The 25,599-nt window shown below is 47.2% G+C and overlaps 2 protein-coding genes across 3 annotated transcripts in view; one reads left to right on the top strand and one right to left on the bottom strand.

The window, feature by feature from the left end:
* Positions 1-21: 21 nt before the first annotated feature.
* On the top strand, positions 22-16,897 carry ical1 (islet cell autoantigen 1-like). 2 transcript variants are annotated; one of them, XM_079735262.1, is made up of 14 exons: positions 22-141; positions 860-900; positions 1,463-1,610; positions 4,352-4,424; positions 4,748-4,871; positions 6,546-6,744; positions 7,380-7,505; positions 8,282-8,380; positions 9,243-9,337; positions 10,739-10,788; positions 12,361-12,588; positions 13,436-13,789; positions 14,084-14,185; positions 14,580-16,897. In XM_079735262.1, exons 2-14 carry the CDS (start codon positions 890-892, stop codon positions 14,684-14,686), a joined length of 1,716 nt encoding a protein of 571 aa, XP_079591388.1. In that variant the 5' UTR covers positions 22-141; positions 860-889; the 3' UTR covers positions 14,687-16,897. The 2 variants fall into 2 exon arrangements, with proteins under 2 accessions (XP_079591388.1, XP_079591389.1); XM_079735263.1 differs by lacking the exon at positions 12,361-12,588.
* A 1,685-nt stretch (positions 16,898-18,582) lies between these two features.
* LOC307074939 (protein FAM117B-like) overlaps positions 18,583-25,599 on the bottom strand; it is a 12,377-nt gene continuing 5,360 nt past the window's right edge. Inside the window, exons 4-8 of the mRNA XM_079735364.1 lie at positions 24,218-24,328; positions 22,938-23,036; positions 20,420-20,621; positions 19,471-19,591; positions 18,583-19,145 (exon numbers count right to left, since the gene is read on the bottom strand). Of these exons, the coding sequence (XP_079591490.1) occupies positions 18,917-19,145; positions 19,471-19,591; positions 20,420-20,621; positions 22,938-23,036; positions 24,218-24,328 (762 nt within the window). The 3' untranslated portion in view covers positions 18,583-18,916. The remainder of the gene's footprint in view (positions 19,146-19,470; positions 19,592-20,419; positions 20,622-22,937; positions 23,037-24,217; positions 24,329-25,599) is intronic.

The following is a 25,599-nucleotide window of genomic DNA, read 5'->3' as shown; positions in this document are numbered from 1 at the left end:
CCCCCACATGGCGGCGCGACGCCACAGTCCCTTTGTATATCCGGTTTCACTGACTCAGATGATGACGATGGTGGCTACAAGAGGAGGCTAGCAGACCTGCCATGAACAGATGCTCAGGCTTCACTTCAAACTAAAACCAAGGTAAACTCCCATCTGGTTGATTTTCCCGTGAGTTATAACCAGGTGTCCCCCGTTGGAGTCGATCCACCATCAGGCGGAGCGTTCCTCCTTGCGTAAAATACCCATTCTCTGACGCTTTGCGGGCCAACCTGGCGTTAGCGCTCAGTCTCGTTTATTTATTAGGTTTTATTTTTTAACTGTGCGCCATTGTATCACGTTAAGATGCAGACCGTTCACATCGATCGGTATACCTCTGGACTGAACTTTGAGGCGTGTGTGTCATTGTACTCATTGTAGTCCACTCTCCTAACGTCTTACCAGGAGACTGTAACTGAACACCTGCTGCCAGAGAGTGAGCCAGCTGTCTGCAAGACTTGCTGTTGCTTGCTGTTTATTCCTCTTTATTCCTCTTTTTATAATCTAAACTTGTAACCTTGATCAGTAATATACCCACTCGTGATTAATGTCTACATCATGTGTCAATTCATGGTTAAGGAAAACAGCTGTCAGGCTTCTTTTTCTTTTTTACTGTGGCTGATCCAGATGCACCTGCTGCGTAATCGGTGTACTGCAGCAGAAGTTTGCAGGTGATCGGTGTGCATTGTTGCCAGATTCGGCCAGATTGGCCCAATCTGGCAACACTGACAGTATGTGATGTAGGCGACGTGACTCATGCAAAGAGTGAGTGATGAACGTGTGTTTATAGATCCGTTGTAACAACCCACCCGTGTGTTTTTAGTTCACAGGACAGACCAGTGTTTTGAGCATCATGATGGAGGGGTACGTATAAAATGCGTTCATTTACCAAGCCAATGCCATGTTTGATAGCTCAAAATGAAAAAGTCACAATTTTGGAATCATACGTCACAACTTTTGGATTATTCGTTCTCTTTGAAGTGCCCCCTATTCAACATTAGGAGGTCATTTTAAAGAGAAGATTAGTCTAAAAGTTGTTTTTCCAAAGCCACCATGGAGCAAAACCGCCATTGAAATACATAATCTCATATAGTTTAGTAATTGTCTATATTGGATACCCATATCGTACTACAAATACCTGTGAATAACCAATAAATACCACAGTAGCCTAATTAACCGTAGACACAAAGTATATGACTCAACTACATAAAGTGTGTGTGTGTGTGTGTGTGTGTGCGCGTGCGTGCGCATAAATTAAAACAGTTGCTTTAAACAGTGTGTGTAAGTGGATTCACGTCAATGTTAAAAAAATAATATAAAAAACCACATGGTCTGCGGTCAAGAAAGGTTCAGGCACTGACCCCAACCATGACCGACTATAACCTTCAACGTTAATAACCGTGGTCTCGGCGCCGCTGCCCCCCAGGTTGGCCAGTGACATGCTGGACAGCTCGGTGGTGGCGCGCATGCAGAAAAAGTTCTGGAAGACCAAGCAGGTGCTTATCAAGGCCACGGGCAAGAAGGAGGACGAGCACGTGGTGGCCTCGGACGCGGACCTGGATGCCAAGCTGGAGGTGAGCGCCCGCTCGTATCAGCGTGCGAGCTAGGCTAGCTAGGCCCTACGGGAAACAACAACAGGAATACAGGAGAACAGGCTAACGCTGCCTGCACTACTGTACAGTGATAAGATAGGTAGCAGGCTGAGGGACTAGGCTACGTGCTAATGCGCTCCTCGGTTCTCTACGAGGAAACGCAGACGGTGCACCGGAGGGTATGCTCAAGCTGCCCACACAGGTGATGACCAGGCAGGCTAGTGTGGCCTGCTGACATGGTCGTTGGCTCCCCCTTGAAAACGTGACACAAATACCGGAGCAGGTGAATCGACCTGGGAGTACAGGGCTGTTACTGTGTGGCTGGATCTCTGTTCGGACACATAACCGTGGGGATTGGTTCTGTCTGTGGTTTTTGACCTTTGACCTTAGGTGGTAGCACTAAAGCGACAAAGACACTTTAGTGTCCTGTGTCGCAGACACACTATTTGAGGAGGGTTCTAATTTTTCATTTCAGGCTTGGGTGAATCTTAGCGGTCCAGTTATGTTGAAACTCTTAGAATTCTCAGAATCGAGTAGAATTTAGAACAGGTCACCTGATGTTATTGTGAAGAACAGGATGTTTACTCACTGGCATGAGAACACAGTGACTCTAGTCCCTGACAGACCCCTTGTGAGGGAGACGAGGGGGGGGGCAACTACCGGTGATGGCCTGTTGTTCACTTTGAAAAGGCCTATTGTGCGCGCACACACACGCGCACACACACACACACACACACACACACACACACACACACACACACACACACACACACACACACACACACACACACACACACACACACACACACACTAAGAGAGGGGGCAATGTCACAGCCGATCACAAACCCTACACACCATTCCTAATTACAGTTTTAAAAGATTGCAATTACCATCCAAAAACAACATCATTTTACATTTTTATTCCCAAAGTAAGGGGTTGGGAAGGTGTAATGTAGTGGCTAGGATGTTCAACTCTTCAACTGAAAGGAACTAGGTTTGATTTCCTGTAGGCTTCCTTAAGAGCATCAGGCCCTCATAAAACACAAGTTCACCGTGTGCTTTTAGCCATGGGCACTCAGTGTACAAGGGGCGAGAGAGAGAGAGAGAGAGAGGGTGAGGGGAGTGTGTTGGTGATTATTATCCAGTGAGTTGGGGCGAGAGGGTGAGGGGAGTGTGTTGGTGATTATTATCCAGTGAGTTGGGGCGAGAGAGGGAGAGAGAGAGGGTGAGGGGAGTGTGTTGGTGATTATTATCCAGTGAGTTGGGGCGAGAGAGGGAGAGAGAGAGGGTGAGGGGAGTGTGTTGGTGATTATTATCCAGTGAGTTGGGGCGAGAGAGGGAGAGAGAGAGGGTGAGGGGAGTGTGTTGGTGATTATTATCCAGTGAGTTGCATCACCCTGATGCAGAACGCTCACGGCGATGAGCGTCAGAGCATGGTTTAGCGGGGCTTTTATTTTGTTAAAACGTTTTTAATCCAATATTATTCCCAGCTTAATTGTTTTTGAATGATCTGCTGCTTCTGTGTTTTTTAGGCCTGTATGTCGCCTCAGGAGGCGAGGTCTGTCAAACTGAGATATGAAGCGATATGCAGCGACACAGTTGAATCGGGCTGGGAATCATGATTATTTGTGTAGTAAATTAATCCAACTCTGATTTATTTGATAAATCATTTAGTCTAGAGTCCAAAGTGATATCTTAAATTGACTTGCCTTATCTGAAAAGCTAAATATAAAGAAAAGCTCTCTCTCACACACACACACACACACACACACACACACACACACACACCCCTATAACATACAGACACACACACACCCCTATAACATACACACACATATACACACACACACACACACACACACACACACACACACACACACACACACACACACACACACACACACACACACACACACACACACACACACACACACACACACACACACACACCAAGCTCTGTCCAGACCAAAAGACCCAGGCCCTCCTTGTCTCTGGTTGGAATGCCAGCTCTCTTGTCTCTGCGTTGCCATGACCACCAGGGATGGTTGGGGAGGTGGGGGTTCGGTGGCTGGAAATGGACGGGGGAAGGGAGAGGATAGACACGGTCCTATAGCCTAATCAGTCACACAGTCGTTGGTCGTAAGCTATGCTTGTTGATGATGTGATGTGGAACAAGATATTGTCACAATGTTTCAGAATTCGACACAACACCGATGCTTGGGAATTCAAAACACCCTTCTAAACACTCTAAATGACTCTCAACCGGTAGAGTGTGTACCATTAAATGGTAAATGGACTCATATATATTTATATAGCGCTTTTATCCAATGCACTTTTTTGCCTGACGTTCACCCATTCACACACCGACGGCGGAGTCAACCATGCAAGGGGACAGCCATCTCGTCGTGAGCAGCTAGGTCGAGGTGCCTTGCTCAGGGACACCTCGACACTCTAAACTAGCAACTGTGCGGTTGCCAGCCAACCCGCTCTACCTCCTGACCTACTGCGGCCCCCATTAAGACTTAGTCCTTACAGCAGTGACCGGGGTTCGATGCCTGCCCGTGGTCCTTTTGCTGCATGTCTTCCCCTCGCTCTCCCATACCTTCATGCCTAGCTCACTCCATCATAAAAGCAAAAAAATCACATTATCACGTATAACTGATGAACCGTGTTGTAGAGATGACGGAGTCTGACTCCTCCCCCATGTGTTGTGCTCCCTCCAGTTCTTCCGCTCGGTCCAGTCCACCTGCACACAGCTCCTCAAGGTGATCCAGCGCTACCAGCACCGCATCTCCAGTAAGTAGCGCCGCAACACCGTCGGCCAATCAGAGGGGACCCCGCCCCATGCACACGCACACGGTCTTAGTTAGCCAATCAAAAGTACTGTTTAATGTTTACTCTCTCTAATCATTTATATCTTCTACAATTATCGTCTGTGTTGGCTGCCTTGATAATGTTTCTAGAGCAGTGTTTGCCTTTGGCGTCCTGTCATTCTGTTGTCTTCAAAGCTTTTTAAAAATACACCCAAGAAAAATATTTAGTCTTATTTTTTTTACATTGATATACATCAGTTTAAAACCCATTTTCTCAGAGGTGTGTCTCCCGGTGTCTCTCCCCAGGCCTGTCCCAGGAGGAGAACGAGCTGGGTCTGTTCCTGAGGTTCCAGGGGGAACACGACCACACCAGGGCGGGCAACATGATGAATGCCACCAGCCAGGCCCTGTGCACCTCCGCCAAGAAGAGGTACGCACGCAGCAAACCCCACCTCACAACGAGACAACACAGCAGCCAGCCATGTTGCCATGACACCCATTCAGTGTTTCCCACAGACAGAAAGCAATGTGTGGTGCCGGGGGGGGAGAGAAGAGAAATCCTGTATTTAACTTTTTTGTGTAAAGGAAAATCAATAGTATAATGTGACAATATAAATGTAATAATAAAAATAATAATAGTCCTTCAACCAATCAAACCAACGATCGCTTTGATCGCAACAATCGCTTCCCTGTCGTCATTGGGTTAAACCAGCCAATAGCGCTCCAGGGGGGAAAAACAGCTTGGTGATTGGTTCCAGTAAAAGCGGATCGGTAAACAGAAAGAAATGTATTGCTCTCCAGACCCTGCTGCAGAGCGAATTCAAATCGCCGGCAGACCAGACTGGGGGTACCCTACTATAACCGCATTTTATATTAATCGCATCGTTTGCTGCGTTACCAACGTTATCTATGCTGACTTAGTGTACGGGATGTTCAATATCAATAACGTTGAGTTCATAAGGTCTAACATTATCTTTTCTGAGTTCAAAATAATTTCGGGCAGGTGTTATTCAGCACAGTACATCATACTAAACTTTGGTAAAACGGTTGCCGACCGTCTTCTCTGTGACAAATATCCCGCTGCTTCGGGTTTTCCTTTGATAGGCGCGTTGAGAGGAGGAGCGGGTGAATCAGCTGTTGTCGCTTGTCTCTGTGTGTGCGTGTTCGTGTGCGTATGCCTGTGTGAACGAGAATGTCAGGGAGAAAGAGTGCTATGAGGAGGTGAATGAACGGAACGATATTTATATTTAAATATCTCAAAAAAAAGAAAAAAGAAGCAGAATCAATTGGTGGCGCTCAGTGTTGATTCTGTGGCGCTGCGCCACACATTGGTCTATGTATGGGAAACACTGCCATTCCATCCCTCTTCCTCTTTGACCTTTCCTCCCATCTCTCTGTCCAAGTCTCTCGCATTTCCCTTGCTTAACCTCTCTCTCCCTTTATCTCATAACCTTTGTCTCCCTCTATCTCTTAACCTCTCTCTCCCTCTAAGTCTTAACCTCTCTCTCCCTCTAAGTCTTAACCTCTCTCTCCCCCTTTTCCTTAATCTGTCTCGAGATATCCTGAATAAAGAGGTTTTTTTTTTCGCATAGAACAGCATTTATTTGGTATACTATTTGCTAAAGATCATAGCAAGAGTTTTTCCAAATTGGCATAATTGGGACATGAGTGATAATTAGTGGGTCCTTATCTCCGTGGTCTTTTTTTACGTTCTTATCTGCTGGAATTCTCTGTACTCAATGATTATAAACAAATACATTTGAATGGTTGAATTATCACCATAATAATTCTGTTTCTATGTTTCTCTCTGTCACTCTGTCTTTCTTTGTCTCCCTTCCTCCCTCCCTCTCTCCCCCCTCCCTCTCTCTCCCCCCCTCCCTCTCTCCCTCCCTCCCCCCCTCTCTCCCTCCCTCCCTCCCTCCCTCCCCCCTCTCTCCCTCCTTCCCTCCCTCCCCTCCCCTCCTTTCTCCCTCCCTCCCCCCCTCCCTCCCTCCCCTCCCTCTCTCCCCCCCTCCCTCCCTCTCTCCCTCTCTCCCTCCCTCCCCCCCCTCCCTCCCTCTCTCCCTCTCTCCCTCCCCCCCCCCCCCCCCTCCCTCCCCTCCAGGCTGGCCCTGGGCCCTCCCCTCCAGCGGCTGCAGCAGGAGGTGGAGACGTTCCGGCGGCGGGCCATCGCCGACACCCTGCTGACGGTGGAGCGCATGGAGCGCTCGCGCACCGAGTACCGCGGCGCCCTCCTCTGGATGAAGGACGCCTCGCAGGAGCTCGACCCCGACACCTACAAGCAGCTGGAGAAGTTCCGGAAGGTGGGTGGGGTCAGGGGGCGGGGCTTGTTCACGTGCCTGGCCATCCTGGTTCTGAACCGCTAGGCTAGGCTGGTGTTTAGAGCTGACGCTTTATACCGCCAGGTGTGAGTGGCTTGTAATTAGCCGTTACAAGCCGTTTTGACATCACAAGTGGGCGTGTCCACCTAGATGTGTGCTAGATCAGTCTACCAGCCTACCCGGTGGACTGGGCAGGTTTTCAAAACAGCTGGTGGTACAATGTGTCACCTTTAATCCAAGTTGTCTTCCATTTGAGGGTGAGGATATTCAAGGCATACAATTAAATATTGAAGGGACTACAATCATGGCAGCCTAGTTGTGGCATGCCCAAGTAAATAAAACAAAAATAACAATGACACTAAAGGAAGCTATATGTAGAAGAATGAAGGGTTGATTTTTAAGAAAAGTTTACAAAAGTTTACAACTTTAATGTGTGTTTGTTTGTGTGTCATATCGGCGTGTGGCTGCAAAGTAGAAGGTTAAGGGGACTCACGTTTGGTTTCATGTTGTCTTTAAGGAACAGGACTTAGAGTCAATATCTCCCCACCCAACTGTGTAGCCTGTCCCGAGTATATTAGGTGACGCGCGTGTGTGTGTGTGTGTGCGTGTGTGTGCAGATCCAGTCCCAGGTGCGCGGCACTAAGGGCCAGTTTGACAAGCTAAAGAACGACGTGTGTCAGAAGGTGGACATGCTGGGGGCCAGCCGCTGCAACATGCTGTCCCACTCCCTCTGCACCTACCAGGTGTGTGTGTGTCTCTGTGTGTGTGTGTGTGTGTGTGTGTGTGTGTGTGTGTGTGTGTGTGTGTGTGTGTGTGTGTGTGTGTGTGCACTACTGTATGTCACTGATCACAACAAGGTGTGTGTGTGTGTGTGTGTGTGTGTGTGTGTGTGTGTGCACTACTGTATGCCACTGATCACAACAAGGTGTGTGTGTGTGTGTGTTTGTGTGTGTGTGTGTGTGTGTGTGCACTACTGTATGCCACTGATCACAACAAGGTGTGTGTGTGTGTGTGTGTGTGTGTGTGTTTGTGTGTGTGTGTGTGTGTGTGTGTGTGTGCACCACTGTATGCCACTGATCACAACAAGGTGTGTGTCTGTGTGTGTGTGCACTACTGTATGCCGCTGATCACAACAAGGAGTATATATTACCACAAGTAATGTAAGGGTGCAAAGTAAAATACAGGGTATTGGAACTAAGTGGTATATTTTCTACTCTATATTATTCCTCCTACAATACTTGTAGTATTGCGAACATTTGCACAAGCTGTAGTATTTATTTAGTATTTGTAGTATTATGTTTCCTTCTCCATATTATTTACTCCTACAATACAAGGACTACTTGATCATTTGTACAACCAGCTGTATTTATTCCTACCCAAAGTAGTGGTACTTCTAGAAGGTACTCTTCCCACCATGCGTGCTCATACATCCTGCAGTGTCAGTGCTGCCGTCAGCGCTAGCACTAAGCTAACCCTAGCTCCCCCTGTTCTCTCCGTGGTCCGGCCCGGGCCGCCTCAGACCACCCTGCTCCAGTTCTGGGAGAAGACGGCCCACACCATGTCCTCCATCCACCAGGACTTCCAGGGCCACGTCTCCTACCAGTTCACCACCCTCAAGGTAGTCTGGGAGCCAGCCGTCCTGCTGTGTCTCGGCAGAACCTCTTTTGGGGGGGGAACAGGATTGTTGGCCGGGAAACAGGATTGAAAGAGGGCGGGGTTTCAACTGGTTTCCTGCTTCCTGTTTAGTTTCCTGTTCCCTGAGTTATTCTAGTGAAGATAAAGGAATTTGAGTGAGTGGATGAGGCTTTCTGAGGGGGGTTTTAATGTGTATTTCTACAGTGGCCAGTGTACAAGCTGCTGATTTGAAACCTTTACAGTGACCTTTTGATGAACGATCTAGTGCTGGCCGAGTTTTTGTTGGCCAATTACGCGCTGATAGATCCCCCCCGCCTCCAGCAACACAAAACCAATATAAAGCAAAAGACGGCGAAACCGTTCGGCCAGATTTGAGCTTGTCTGCTATCAGACTTTAGATAATTTATCTTATGTCTGATTTGTAAGGCCACAGTTAAGGTTACCAATAGTCTGCTACAGGCTTGCTGAACTCTATGGAAAACTACTGTGGGAATCACCCAATCCCCGCTACATGCCCAAGGTACTCTGATTGGTAGATGGGTAGGTCAGGGGCGGAGTCATGCCTGGCTGTCCTTTTCAGTGTGGAAGTAACCGTTCCATTTTTGGCCTGGAGAGCTCTGAACTCTCAGCCAATCAAATAGCCTTCACATACTTTGTTATTTCTTTTCATAAACAAAATTGATCACAGTTCAACTCAACAGGTTACCAGACGAATACCCGAACCTCCTCCATCTCGCGCCAGACTCCTCACTGATTGCCCCAGAGTGCACACTGGCTGCTGAGGCTGGTCTAGTAACCAGATGATGGCTGTGTAGTGATCTGTGTGGTTCTCCCTCTCTGAGCAGGCTCTCAGGGACCCTATGGAGCAGCTCACTGAGAAGGAGGAGAAGGACAACGAGAAAAAGGAGAAGAAAAGGGCTCCGCAGGACCTCGATGACGAGTGAGTGGGCTCTTTCTCTAGCTCGCACTCCTCCTGTTTATTCATTTATGTTTTTGCCAATGTTTCTTATTGGCTACGCTGCTGGAGGTTTGATTCCTTAAAGGTCCCATGGCGTGCTACTTTATGGATGCTTCAATATAGATATTAGTGGGCCCCCAACACAGTATTTGAAGAGGTTCCCGAAATTCAACCGTGGTGCAGAATTACAGCCACTACGAGCCAGTCGCACATTGAGCTTTCCCCAAACGCGACGTTTCAGTGTCTGTAGCATTAATGCAAATGAGGAGGAGAGAGGCGGGTCAAGGAGGAGGGTGGGGGTGTGGCCCTGAGCAGCTTGCGGCCACGGTACCATGCGCTCTGTTTACAGTGGATGTATCGCAATGGCGAGGCGCTCACAGCCTTTGGCCGTGTTCTGTAAATATTCTACAACACTCCGGGTGCTCCAGCGGGAGTCCTGGAGCTCTATATCTAGATAATATCATATTCTACATAGATATCTATATCATATAATATATATTATTACGGCCAAAAGCTGTGTGCTTCTCCAGACGATATTATGAATCTCAGACGTCTCTGGTTCTTCCACTTCCACATCAATCTGAAGTAGACTGAACGTCGACATGGAGGAAAAAGGGATTGTTGCCAACGATTGTCTCCCGCCGGAGCCCCGCTGTTGAGGGACCACCGCCTCGGCAGTGGGCAGCATCTCTCGCGGCGGTGCTGCCTCGGCAGCGTGCAGCGGGGCTCCGGCGGGAGACAATCGCGGGCAACAATCCCTTTCTCCTCCAAGTCGCGGTTCATGTACTTCAGGGAGGCAAAGCCAAAGTTCCTTTCCCCCAATAGCATCTCAACCATGGCTGAGATAACCCCCACTACGAGTCTCGTTGGAAATACCAGAGACATCAGAGGACCCGACGTGTTATACGCCATAACACCAACAGCAGAACGGTTGTCCAAATAACAAAGAAATGTGCAACACTTGCGTTACAGTGTGTGTAATCACACACACACATGTGGCGCGCGCACGTTCGTAGCTCATTGTCTCATTGGTGGGCCAAATTCTCTGGGTGTGCAAGGCAGAGAAAGGGGAGGTAACTTGGCCCCTTATGACGACATATAGGGCCACATTCCAAATCAGCGCGCCTGAGCTTCCAAAAGTTTTAGCCACTGGGGGACCATAGGCAGGCTAGGGGAACTCATATTAATGTTAGAAAACCTCATTAAGTGAGATTATGATGCCATGGGACCTTTTTAAAATAAGAAATAGAAATACTGAAACAGAGGAATGATGCTCTGTTTCGGTATGTAGTTGTGATGGTCTCATGCATGAACTGCACTTATGATCGTTCACTAATCTTTGACAATCCCGTCCTCTGTCTATGTCCTCATGAACGAACACAGCCTGGTGTCCCTGGATGACATCCTGGCCCCCGACAGCGTGTCAGACTACGGTAGGTACCCTAGCCAATGGGGCAAACAACGCTTTGACGTCCCAACCAACCGTGAGCTAACATTACCAAAACATATTCTATTGTCTGGTGCTTTTAACAGCAACCTGCTAAATGCGGTGAGCGCGCTTTTTTGCGAACGCTTTGCGGCGAGATGTTTGAAATTTTATTTCAATTTTTTGCATTTATTTTCTTCTTCTTTGTGTGTGTTGGTGGGGTGTGTGCGCTAGGCCCCGCCCACCACTGCAGGGACAGACTTAGTCAAGGCAGCGGCAGTCCTCTGCTAGAGAGCTTTGACTGTGGTGAGTGGGCGTGCGGAGCTCCACCTGCATGGCCCGAGAGTGCATGTGTTTGGGTTTGCATTGTGGTCGGGTTTTGTGGGGAACATTTTACTGGACTTAATTGTAAATTGTAAGATATAATATGAAAAGCTAAGACGCCGTTTTGTCAATGCGTGTTGCTATTCAATGCTCGGACCGGTGTATGAATACAAAAATGAACTGGCTTTCAGATTAAGTCTTACCGTAATATGACGTGTTGGTGTTTATTGGAACAGGACAGAATGTAGGTCAAACTTTGACAGTATCCAATTAGTGTTGGCTAGTTGTGCTAGACCCATTGCATGCATTATATAGGCGGAAATTAAATTAAATACAAATACAATTGTATTTGTCAATACAATATATATAATACATACAAATGTTAATATGCGATGAGTGTATTAGTAGAACGCTGTATTGAATGATCTTTTTTACATAAGTTATGTTTTATATGTTTTTATAGATGTATGTTTTACTGTCAGAGAAGATACAGAGTACTGTAATATTACACTGTAATATTGCATGGTTGTGTTACACTACTGTAACACAACCTAGTGACTTGTACCTGGGACGCCAAACTTTCCTAGCCTTGTGAGACCGACCCGATCTCGCCAGTTCATACTGTTTTATCCTCGATATAGTTCTGGCCTCTATCCCGTTGAGAATTAAGAAATGCTAGCACCAATCAGCGCTCAGGGGAGGTATGAAAGGACCAATCAGCGCTCAGGGGAGGTATGAAAGGACCAATCAGCGCTCAGGGGAAGTATGAAAGGACCAATCACCACCCAGGGAAGCTATGAAAGGACCAATCAGCACTCAGGGGAGGTATGAAAGGACCAATCAGCGCTCTTGGGAGGGAGTGGCAAATTCGGAAGGGTCTGCCAAATTAAAATATAGATGGATAGTGTAGCAATAAAGTTTTTATCCAAAATAGACAATAGAGATAGAAATTAGTCAATTGCTGCCCGATATTCATTGTGAAACGCAAACTTTATTACCAGGGAGGTCTCACAAGGCAGAACTTTCCTTACTATGCATGAACATTTCATTTGGTTATTTTGCAAGTGGCAGAATAACACCTGGGATTTGGAAGTGGGTGATGTAGTGACGAGAAGCATTTAGCTGTAGCGCTATCGCCCGCCGGGTGGAAGTTAAGTCATGGAATTGCCGCTAGTTCAGATGCTAGCGCCGACGCTAATGCTAATAGCTAGCGGAGATGCTAGCCAACGCGCTAACTCTCCCGGGTGTCCTCCAGCCCTGTGTGACCTCGGCGAGTCGCTCAGTGCGGCGGGCCGCTACGACGACGACCCCGTTCCCTCGGCCGGCGACCTCTCCCTGACCCGCCCCTATTACCAGGCCGGCCCCGGGGCCCGGGACCCCGCCCGCTCCTCACCGCCCTTCCAGGCCCCGGCCCAGGCTGAAGATCCGACCACTTCCTGGGAGTTTGGAGACTTCCACTCGGGCGAGCCGCCACACGCGGCCGGTAAAGCAGAGCTCCAGACCTCGCTGTTCTGCTTGGGGGGCCCTCGGGTGTGCTGTGGTTCGCGCTCTCTCTCTCTCACTCTCTCTCTCTTGCTCTCTCTCTCTCTGTCTCTGTCTCTGTCTCTGTCTCTGTCTCTAGTGTCTGTCTCTAGTCTCTAGTCTCTCTCTGTGCACGTTTGGGACGTCATGGCAACGGGCCCACAAAAAGACCCACAAAAGACCCCCTTCCTGAAGTTCCTCCTCAGCTTCTCCTCTTCTCCTCTTCCTCTTCGTTGCTCCGCTGGGAGCGTAGCTCTCTTCTCGTTCCGTTCTCCTCCTCTGTGGCGCCATCTCCAGACTTTCATCATTGAGGATTGGAAGGGCTGGAGTACTGTGCATCGCAAGAGAACAAACTGGATTAAACACAAAATAAATCTGTTTGTAAAATACGACTTGACGAACATGACAATATGAAAGAAAATTGTGATCAAATAAGTCAAGTTGCAGTGGCCAGTTTTCATCTGTTTCATCTCTTACCGCCTTTCCCCTTTCCCATTCCCTGGTGTCTCTTCAGAGATTACCGTCCTAATCTCTGGCGAGTGATGGCATGCTGTCCAGGTGACCAGAGCTGTCTGACCTTTCGCTTCAGCCACCACACGCTGTTAGGCTGGCAGATGTTTTCTGTTTAATACTCCTAATGGATGTCTTCTGTTACCTCCTGTAACCATCGCTCCATGTCCCACTCTCTCTTACCTCTCTCTGTGTCTCTCTCTGTCTCTCGCTTTCTCTTTCCCTCTCCCACTCTCTCTTTCTATCCCTCTCTCTCTCTCTCACTCTCACTCTCACTCTTACCTCGCTCTTTCTCTCAGGTGATCTGCTGGGGGGCGGGCCGTCCCTCCAAAAGTCCTCCTCGTTGCCGGGGCAACGGGAGGAGGAGGAGGAGGATGCGAGGCAGCGGGGAGACATGGCCTTCCTGAAGGACCTCCTCAGCCCTGGGCCGGGGGGCGGGGCCGACGAGTTCAGCCGCGAGTGGCAGGACGCCTTCGGCTCCTTCGACTCCCCCAGCCTAAGCCACGCCCCCAACATGAGCGTCGGCGGGGCCACCGCCGCCACGCCCGGTTCGGTGGGCGGGGCCGCCCCCTTCGTGTCGGGGCCCGCCCAGAGCCCCCAGAGCCAGGGCTTCCTGCCCTCCCAGCTGCTGGACCACAGCCTGGGGTCGACAGGTTGGTCACAGCGCCCCCTGCTGTTCGGAGGACATCACCTCGCACACACTGTTTAGATTTGCAATGCGCATATTCAGGGCATTTTTTTTTGATAATGACATGACAAATGTAGTCCAATCAGCGATGTCTCGCTGGTCAACTTGACGAATTGCAAATTGATATGTTTTTTTTGTTTTAAAATCTTGTATATTTAGTAGATTTTTATTTTGAATCTTCACTTTCAACATTCAATTCAAATATCAACTTCATCTCTGTATTTCTGTATCCTCCTGACTCCTCCCCCACCTTCCACAGGCTGGTCGACTCCGCCCATGTTCCAAGCTCCGCCCCTTCAGCCCCCTCCTCTCTCTGGCCTGGAGCAGACTCCTCCACCCGCCCCCAGCTCAGCCCCCAGCGGTACATCGGTCAAACCGTTCATTCAATACCAGTTCTATTAAAAGGCTTATTTAAAATGGCTTGTACAATGACTCATCTCAGCCGGTCGTTTAATAGCAATTTAACGACAGAATGTGATGAGTCATCGTACACGCCGTTTTAAAAGATACCCTGTTGCCTGAATGATGGATAACAAGTCCGCCATGCAGCTTAAATAAGTAAATTGGGGTCTTTAAGACATTTTTTCTTTTCTTGGTCTCTGGAGGTATTGAAACTCTTTGACGTGCCATTTATGTAAAACCTTTTTTTTTTTGTTACTTTCTAGAACTTAGAGCTGAACAATTATTAACGTGTGTGTGTGTGTGTGTGTGTGTGTGTGTGTGTGTGTGTGTGTGTGTGTGGGTGGCTCCCTCAGGCGGTTCTAAGGACATGTCCGCCTGGTTCAACCTCTTCGCGGACCTGGACCCCCTCTCCAACCCGGACGCTATCGGGCGGTCCGAGGACGAGCTACTCAAGGCCTGAGCCCACCCCTGTCTCTGTGTGTGTGTGCGTTTTGTTCTTTTGTGTATTTTGGTTGTGGTTGGAAGTGGAAACAAAATGGAACCGGCCCAGGAAATACACAAGCAAAGTTCTATATTCAGTCTATTTATTCTCTATTCCTGTATTGTTTGTCTCTGCCTGTCTCTCTGTCTCTCTCCCTCTCTCTCTCTCTGTCCCTCTCTCTCTCTGCCTCTCTCTCTCTGTCACTCTGCCTCTGTCTGACTCTTTCTCTCTCTCTCTATCTCTCTCTTTCTACCTCTCTCTCTACCACTCTCTCAAACACACTAACTTTATGTATGCAGACTGATGTATTTGCGTTGCACCTGTCGCATAATCTGACCGACACACACACACACAGCAGAGGGATAGAATGAAGGATAAATCTAACATCTAATTGGACAAAAGTTACGGGACCCCACCCCCTACACACACGAGACTGTTGCCAATGCATACAGTGTGTGTGTGTGTGTGTGTGTGTGTGTGTGTGTGTGTGTGTGTGTGTGTGTGTGTGTCTGTGGGTAGGATGGTTTTAAAGACCTGTTTGCCTTGGAGTTTAATGTTGTCATGTTTATATTGCTTTAATGTTTTATGTTTCTGCTGCTGTGTGCCTCTGTACGGTGTCCGTCTCTGTTACATCTAAGGGACATTAGGTGATAAAGTGGAAACATTAATCTTTATATATACTTTTATTTTGCAAGGCGTCCTACTTTACGTTGGCAATCGTGATCAGCAAGGGTAAAAGGCAGATTCTAGATGATACAGTACATGTACCCTCAATGCCGTTGAATGAATGTCTCCACATGTGTATTGGAAACATATATAACATTATATGTCATCGGAATACTGCTGTGATCAATATTCAGTCCAATGTTCTTTATAGATGCACATCGTCTAAAAGGGTAATTTAACAGAAACCTGAGCACTGATGCTAGCCTCATTTCGGGATTGAGTAAAAATGTATCTTGCTGATTTACGAACACAGTTCAGTATAGTTTTCTTAGTTGTTGAGCCACCTTTATGGATGTATTACACAGGACTTCACAACATTAAATCAGCTTTACCCAGAGCGAACAGAGAGGAATTACCAAACTGTAAATCAGACCAGTCTATCACTGTATTATGATGACACTGTGGGACTGTTACCTCAGTTTGATATTCCACGGTCACATCAGCGTTTATTTAATCCATACATTTATATTGTGACCAGAGTTTAACGATAACGCACTCCTGTATAGGAACTTATTTATCGCTATAGCGATGATATCAAGCGTCAACGATACTCCCTAAACCAATCATCCGAGCCCTCCTCAAGCCTAACTCCCTCTACTGGGGGACTAGGCATTCATGTGAACCAACTAACCTACCGAATTGTCTAAACAAGAGTTTACGGTTTATTTGTGTGTTATCAACAACAAATGCTTAACAAATCGATTTAGAGGAAGTCTATATCTTTATAATCATCGCTTTATAAAAAAAGATTACGTTGATTCTTTAAAGGGAGTGAACCCCTTTAAGGTATTATCGTAAATGAAATTCTATATCAGTGTAATTTTACCAACGATGCGCATCTATGGGTTCGAAAATAATTTGTAATGTCCCTTACTGTCTGTGTCCTATTGGGTTAACCATAATTTCAGTTACAATTTTTCCCCCTGTGTTTAGTCCCCTATAGCCTATGTAAAATAATACAAAGTAATATTTCAAACTTGTATTGATATCTCATTAGTACATGTTGTCAATATTGCGTTAAGATCTTTGAAAGTAAGACTAAGTTGTAAATTGTATGAGATAATAATGAATGCTTAAACAATGATGGATTACATGTTCAAACCTGAGAGGGCTGGATGGCTTTAGTTTTGGGGAGATTCTGCCTTATAACAGATGAGAGAACATAGAACATAGATAGTATTTTATACAAACTATTTCATTACGGTTTCTGCCATCACAGGACATGGCCTCTCGTGCTTACTTTATCTTTATTTCAACACAGTCGCCTTTATTTCATCTGTAGAATGTATGATGGGAGTGCTGTGAAGCTATTCTATAGGGTTGCGTGAAATACTTATATAATAAGCAACGTATTTCTGTCAATCAATCGCAAACCAATTCATATCTGTTCCACTATACCTTTTTAATTCATCAGAGTTGAATGTTAAAAAGGTTGAAGCGTGGCGTTTCGGTTTCCAATAAACTGTAAAAGAAAAAGGTCTGTATTGATTATTGTGTTCTAGACCCACCAGTCATGGGTTTGAATCTTTCAATGTGTTGTGCTTCTCAAATCCATTCAAAAGGACCTGAGACGGACAGAAGGAGAGGGACTCAAGATTGGATTAGATTAAAACAATCTTTAATACCCAATTTACACAACCTTCTAAATAAGCAATACATTAAAATCATCAGTATTCACAGTATGGGGACCTAGTACGTACTAAGATTTTTTTTTTTAAATATATTAATGGGGATAGTTTTTTTTTGAGTTGGAGTACATATCTTCGCTGGTAATATAAACAAACTGCGCCTCCGTATTTACAAATCCAGTACATTCTTCATCCACTCCAACAGGCACAGTCGAGTAGTAATGACACATGTACAGCAGGGGGGGCCAGAGCAAGGAGACTGGGTCCCAATTAAACCACACCGCCAATGCAACAACGCGACTTCCATTCAGTACATGAGCAGCGGCTTCTATCTGTTCAATGAAACATGCAAATGTCGTTTTATTTTTATTTGATTGACTTGATTTATGGAACCAGTTAAGTAATGTTTCCTTATATCGTTTGTCATTTAAATCAGTTAATAAAAAGAATCACCTATCCAATTATTTTCTTGATTGCCATAATGCATGAATCCCTTTACCGGAATAATCTATACTTTAAGTGTATGAAATGAATTAGTTTCGAACATAAGATGTCCTCTTTGGGCAGATGTTCACCCAACCCACAGAAGTGTTTAAAGGAAGTTTCTCTCCGTGCCCCGGCCCGTTCTGGTCGAAGGTAGGGGGCGTGGCTTCTTTTTTCTGGACGCACAGACAATTCACGACTACACTAGCTGAGCAAACGTAAGAGGAGCTTCATCATCACCTTGACGACGCGATGCTGGATGAAAACGAGAGAAGGGACGGGGTGTGAAGTAGTTGAAAAGCTAGTAGAACGATGTTGTGTAGAGAGGAAACACACAGAATGGACATGCTTCGGACACGTCGTCATAGCCCTGTCAAAACTAACACGTCAAGAAGCTTTAGCTAGCTAGCTAGATACGAGTTTGCCTCAGTCGTGTTACAGCAGACCACGTGGCATGTGCGCTCTGATCGGTTGAAATATAGTTAAATGTCCAGGTTGGGTTTTTGCAGAGTGGTTTTGGGTTGGGATATACAAGGTGTTAATGTGTAGAATGCTATCTAGGTTTTTTACCTAGCTGCCGTCTACCGCTACTAAAGTACAAAGAGTGTACATTTCCTGCAGTGGTCTATCACGACTGACACAACCTGGTCACTAAACACTGTGTGGACGGGAACTTTAAGTGGGAAAACAAATGACAAATAAAATCAGGCACGTGTTTGCCGCTAGTTCTGTTTTTCTCCCCGAAAACCGTTCAAGTTTTGCTACGATATACGCTACGATATATCTGCCAGCACCAGAAGGTGCCTCCTTTGGCCGAGTGTCCCCCAGGCGCCGCTGGACCCCAGCAGCCATTGGGTTGTTGTTTTTTGAATGGAAGGCATTTTTGATATCGAGAGAAGGAACTAGGCGATAGAAAAGAGATGTGTTCGAGGAAAGGCGCCATGGTATCAAACAATGAAATTAAAACCAGAGTCCAGTCGTCCGTTTTTCTTTTTGTCCTTTTTGTCCCTCCCCCTCCCCCCCAAAGCCAAACCGAGATAAAACAGGAACACAACCGCCACTGAAGGCGGAGTAAAGCAATGAAATGAGACCGTTCAAATCCATACAGTGCCTCTCACGGCGGCCATTTTATGTTACATCTTCTGTGGAGGCTAGGCAGTGGGAAGAGCTTTTTTCACCAAGAGAACGACATCAGTGACAGAGAAAAAAAAGATAAGATAAAAGAGAGCTTAGCTAGCATGCTAAAGGCGGGTTCCGTTTTACCTCACCGAAGGTTTCGGCCTCCTAGCGTAGAAACTTTTATTTTAAATTATTATTTTTTTTCATTTTTTTCTTCGGTCTGGATGCGATTCCCTCGGTTTTTTCTGTCCAATCAAAAGCTCTCGGGCTCCTCCACCAGGGTGGGGGCGGAGCTCCGCGCCAGGCTCAGGGAGGGGGAATGGCTGCGAAGGCCCACCGCCGACCGGAAGCCCAGCTCGGCCGCGGGCCGCAGGGGCTTGAGGATGCTGACCAGGCAGAAGGCGGAGCCGCTGTTGGGGATGAAGTTGACCTTGTTGCGGTCGGGACACAGGTACTGCGGGATGTCGTGGAGCGGCTTGGATCTGGGGGCGCAGGAGTCACAGGCGTCACCCTCTCGCTCCTTAGGAGCCATTCAGATACAATGGTTTTGTGTGAGGTTAATGTACTGTTATGGCACTTTTTAGCAATTAGCTTGTGCAAACGTTGAGTTAGGTATTTTGTAGGGAGCTGTCTGTATTCATATGAGAGGACTTTAATTTTGAAGGGACCGCCCGGACACACAGCTACTTTAATTTTGACACGTATAAAAAGACCTTTCATCCGAAGGACACTCTTTCCACACATACGAATGACCTTCAATCTGAGGGGAGCCTGGGGGACTTTTATTGTGAAGGGAGCAGGACTCACATGGTGTCCTCGATCACCTTGACCTTCTCGCAGCCCTCCGGCGGCTCCCGCTTGAACATGTAGCTGTTGTTGGGCCGCGGGGACGCTGCGTACTTGGGCAGCGGCGAGCAGGGACCCAGCTCTGGAAAACAACACAGCGCGTCAAGACCCGGACCGGATCACACACCATTGTACTGGACTAGGCTGGACCGGACTGGACAGGACTAGCTTGGTTTAGCCCACTGGACCGGGCTGGACTGGAGGGGATCTGACTAGCCTGGTCTGTTCCAGTTTGATCCAACGGAATATACTGGACTGGACCAGACCGCAACCAAAACCATTCAAGACCAGGACCAGTCTGGATAGGACTAGACCGGGCTGGACTGGATTAGACCGGACTAGACCGTGCTGGAACGGACTAGACTGGACTAGACTGAGCTGGACCGGGCTGGACCAGACTAGAACGGGCTGGACCAGACTAGCCTGGTGTGGTCCAGTTTGGTACACCGAAACAGACTGGGCTGGAAACATCAAGACTGGACCGGTCTGGTCTGATCCAGTCCAAACCAGACTAGATTAGAAAAAACTACTCCAGACTAGATTAGATCAACATGTATCTAAGATACATATTTATGTTAATTTATAACTCCAATGATAACTACTTCAATGGGAACCATCCCATGAATAATAATGGGAACACAATTGTTATTCAACACACAACCTGAGATGAGTGAGTGTGTGACTGCGTTACTGCGTGAGTGTGTGTGCCTTAGTGATGAGTGTGCGGTTGTGTGTGTGTGTGTGTGTGTGTGTGTGTGTAGGTACCATATGTGTGTCTGTGTGCGTGTGCGTTATTGTTGCACGTGCGGTTGTGTGTGTGCGCGTGCGTGTGTGTGTGTGCGTATGTGCGTGTGGGGGTGTGCATATGTGTGTGTGCGGCCGTGTGTGTGTGTGTGTGCGTGCGCCTCACCTTTCTCCTCGTACGGGCTGCCCCCCCCACTGAGGATGGTGAGGTAGGAGGGCGAGATCGAGTCGGGCCGGCTGCTGCAGTTGCTATGGTTACCGCTCAGGCCTCCCCCCGAGGGGGTCTGGGTGTCGATGCTTCGCGTGCTGCTGCTGCGGCGGGGGGGCAGCGGGGGGGGCGCCCGGTGTCCGTCTGGCACGTCCTGGGGCTGACACACACACACACACACACACACATGGAAAACACACACACACACGGACACACACATGGAAAACACACACACACACACACACACACACACACACACAGACACACATGGAAAACACACGCACACACGGACACACACACACACAGACAGACACACATGGAAAACACACACACACACACACACACACACACACAGACAGACACACATGGAAAACACACACACACACACACACACACACACACACATGGAAAACACACACACAGACAGACACACATGGAAAACACACACACACACGGACACACACACACACACAGACACACACATGGAAAACACACACACACACGGACACACACACACACACAGACACACACACATGGAAAAAACACAGACAGACACACACACACACACACGGACACACACACACACACACACAGACACACACACATGGAAAAAACACAGACAGACACACACACACACACACACACACAAACACACATGGAAAACACACACACACACGGACACACACACACACAGACACACACACATGGAAAAAACACAGACAGACACACACACACACACGGACACACACACACACACACAGACACACACACATGGAAAAAACACAGACAGACACACACACACACACACACACAAACACACGTGGAAAACACACACACACACGGACACACACACACACAGACACACACACGGAAAAAACACAGACAGACACACACACACACACACACGGACACACACACACACACACAGACACACACACATGGAAAAAACACAGACAGACACACACACACACACACACACACACAAACACACATGGAAAACACACACACACACGGACACACACACACACAGACACACACACATGGAAAAAACACAGACAGACACACACACACACACACGGACACACACACACACACACACAGACACACACACATGGAAAAAACACAGACAGACACACACACACACACACACACACAAACACACATGGAAAACACACACACACACGGACACACACGGACACACACACACACACAGACACACACACATGGAAAAAACACAGACAGACACACACACACACACACACACACACACACACACGGACACACACACACACACACAATGACACACATGGAAAACACACACACACACGGACACACACACACACACAGACACACACACATGGAAAAAACACAGACAGACACACACGGACACACACACACACACACAATGACACACACACACACACAGCGAGAGATCACAATAACAATAACATTATACTGTGGCTATAATCCCTGATATGTAACAGACCTTTTAGTGCCGTTGACCGTCCTAAAGATTGGATCATATGCAGATTACTGGGCCGTGGTGGGGGGGAGGGGCAGTAGTACTGGGAGAAGTACCCCCCCCTCCCAGAGTTCAACAGGGTCAAAGGCAGAGAGGCGGGGGGTGTGTGGGGAGGGGGCTGGCACCAGCTGGTGTGTGCTACATGACATTGACGTGTGTCTTCATGTGGGGATGGGTAATCCTTATTGAATTTGTGTGTGTGTATATGGTGCTTGCACGTGAATGCAATTATTATGCAATTATTCTATACATCGTTATATACACAACGTTACACTTACACACGAGTATATATATATAAAAAAAAAATGTAAGGGATATAGAACGCCGGTCATTATCGGGAAAATAAGCCCCGACAGGGCGAACATGACACTGACACGCAGCGGAGGTGTCTTGCTTCGCCCGGAAGCTTATTTTCAATAATGATTGGCGACGTTCTATACATTATCCCGCTTATTACACGGCTACTTGCCAAAACGAAAAAATAACTTCACACGGTGTGTCTTTTAACAATTTCTTTGTTACCAGCATTCGTAGTGTTAGTAGAAGTAGTCTCCCAAAGACGTTGACGTCGCTAAGCAACTAAGTACGCTGGAATTGATAATTTACCGGACTACTTGCGGCAAAGAAAATCCACTTTCCTTGACAGCGGTCAATTATACTAAGCAACGGTGAGTTGTCAAATATAATTCACCACCGGAAGTTGTAAAGGGGCCATGCAAGTGAACAGAGCGTTCCACGGCACTGAGAACAGCCGTGTAATAAATATTTTCAACAAATAGATAGGATCTTATTTTGAAGTGAGCTGTCTTCACAATATTGCTAAGATGTTGTGAAGCAATGTTGATTAACCCTGAGTCCATCGATACTGGCGGACCGTGTGTTTTAATTGTTTCTATCTAAAGCTCTTTTACTAATATTTTTAGGAAACTTTTATTTTGGAGGGGGGCTACTCACAACGATGACTTCCTCCTTGTCGGGCGTGTCGCGGATGAGCATGCGTTCGATCTCCTGGTTGAGGCCTTCCACGCTGTTCCGGAAGCGCGGAGCTGAGGACTTTGAGATGGGGATGGGGATGAGGATGGTCTTGGGCAACGGCGACTAATGTGCAGACACACACCCACCCAAACACGCACACACACAGATGCACACATGTACACATACACACGAACACGCACACACACACACACAAACACACACACATACACACACAGTTCCCACACAAATACCACACCACACGCACATACATGCGTGTTAGTGCACAATGCAGGGTTCACTATCACTATCCACTAGAGGCAGAACCAAAGCTCTGCCTCTAGTGGTTGGGCACGTGTACTGCAGGGCCTCATTTTCAACTTAACATCAACCCCGGGAGCCCCGACCCCAACTACTTCCTGTTTCCTCCTTTCTTCGTCCTCTTCCTGTGTCAAGGTCTAATTATGGTTCCACGTCGACGCAACATAAGGGGGTTCACAGACCCATTACGTCCTTGCGGACCCTCTTTGCGACCACCGCAAGGGCCTGACGTGCGCCTCCCAAAATTGTTTTAACCTTGCGTCGAGGCGATGCCTTAGCGAGGGCTGGGATTGGTCCTCTCACTATAACCCGCCGCCGACCCAAAACAGGTTCACGACTGCGTCGAAGCGACTGCGTGGTCATTGCGTTGCGTCGACGTGGGACCATAACTGAGCTTTCAGCGCTACGCTCGCTCTAGAAGGGCCAATCACTCAAGCTGCCGAAGCGCTGACCTAGATGGACCTGTAGGAGTGTGTGTGGGGACGTCCTCAGAAAGCAGGACAGCTGTGGCGCTGTGTGTGTGTTCCTCAGGGAGTCTGGGGCTCAAAACTGGGAGATGGCCCGGCGCCAAGCCTTACGGGGACGTTTGAAAATAAATGGGGACGGTCCCTAGTGTGTGTGTGTGTGTGTGCATGTGCGTGTGGATGTCAGCACGGGGACACACACACGTTCACGTTTCTGCAGGTTTAACGGGGACACGGAAGAAAGTGGGACAGCCTCATGACGATGAGGCCCAGAGAACCGGCCTCTGCATACAAGCACGCACACACACTTATGCACACACACAAGAAAACACAGAAAGACACACACACAAGCTTGCAAATACACATACACACAAAGAAACACACACATACCCATACATGCACACACAAGCACGCACACACACACACACACACACCTAGTCTCTCTCACACACACACACACACAGGTGGCCTGCCTACCTGTGATTGGATGATGCCGTGGCCACCATTGAACGGAGACTTGCGCTCCTTGTCTCTTCGATGGCGGCTGCTGCGTTTGCTGCGCTGGAGCTGCTGCCGCAACTTAGCGATCTGCAGACAGACGGACGAAACGACAGACGGACGAACAGAACACATGTCAGCGATCTGCGGTCGAATAGGACGACCAATCAATCTCCTGTTTACCGTGTATAACAAGGGTTCATGACCTCTTACGTTAGCCTAACCGTAGCCTCAGGACCAACTTGTGGGTGTACGATGAGGGAGATCAGGACTAGTATTTATTCATGCTTTTTACCCACTTAGTTTATATTTAATGTATTTATATAACTTTACTTATATTGTCTGTGTGTTGTGTGCTATGTTTTATGTTACCAGAGTGCCAAAGACGAATTTCCAGTATATGTAAATTCAGTGGACAATAAAGTTTTTATCTATCTATCTTGTGTCATTAGTGATTAATTCACCCAAAAATGAACATTGTATTTTCCATTATTGCAGGGATCAACAGTGCCTTCATGCACTACTAAAAACACACCATCAAAACATAGGGCTGCAACTATTGGGGCTAAACTTAATGGAATAGTTAACCAATAAAACCGGAATTAACATTGAATGCTAGTTCATTCACAGGTTCCTTTTTAAAGATGATGGTTTGGCCTGTGCTCTGCAACATGCTCAAACTGCCTTTGCACAGAGAATGTTAAGCTGTGGAAAAAGAAAAAAGGTGCAAAGCACCACTAATTACAGGAAATCCTATGCGTTGTTTGCAACAATCACAAGCCTGTTTTTATCAAACAATTCTGCGATTTTATTTTATTTTAAATGATCTGTTTTGTATTTTTCATGATCTCTATTTTAATAGATATATTAAATATTTATTATTTTATCCATTAGTTGTTTAATTTGATTTAATTAATGTGTTTCTTATTTTTATTTTCGCTATTATTTTATTATGGGAATTCAGTTAGGATTCACTACAATGTATTGCATTTGGCCAAAAAAACTAAATGATGAATGTTATGTTTTTGACTTTGTCATTTTTTAACCATTTCCCACAGACTACTTGCAGTACCGCCACAGACCACCAGTAGTCCGCGGACCACAGGTTAGAAAACACAGGTCTGCTACACCACCAGAAATCTACACTGACTCTTTTTACACAGGGGTTTCCAAAAACAGGTGTCGCTCATCACAACAATCATAGGTCCGCTCCTATGACAAACCAGGGCCCAGCAGTGAACTAACCCAGTGAGGATCAGTCAGAGACCTATAGACATAGGCGCCACATTGACTACCTCAGGCTTCTGCTGCGATGCGTCAATGTCGCCATATTGGTGAGGCAGCAGTAAAACGTTCACATC

The sequence above is a fragment of the Pollachius pollachius genome, assembly GCF_949987615.1.
Source record: "Pollachius pollachius genome assembly, chromosome: 4".
NCBI lineage: Eukaryota > Metazoa > Chordata > Actinopteri > Gadiformes > Gadidae > Pollachius > Pollachius pollachius.
The sequence above is the reverse complement of the archived record's forward strand: the minus strand, read 5'-3'. Positions and strand labels throughout refer to the sequence as shown.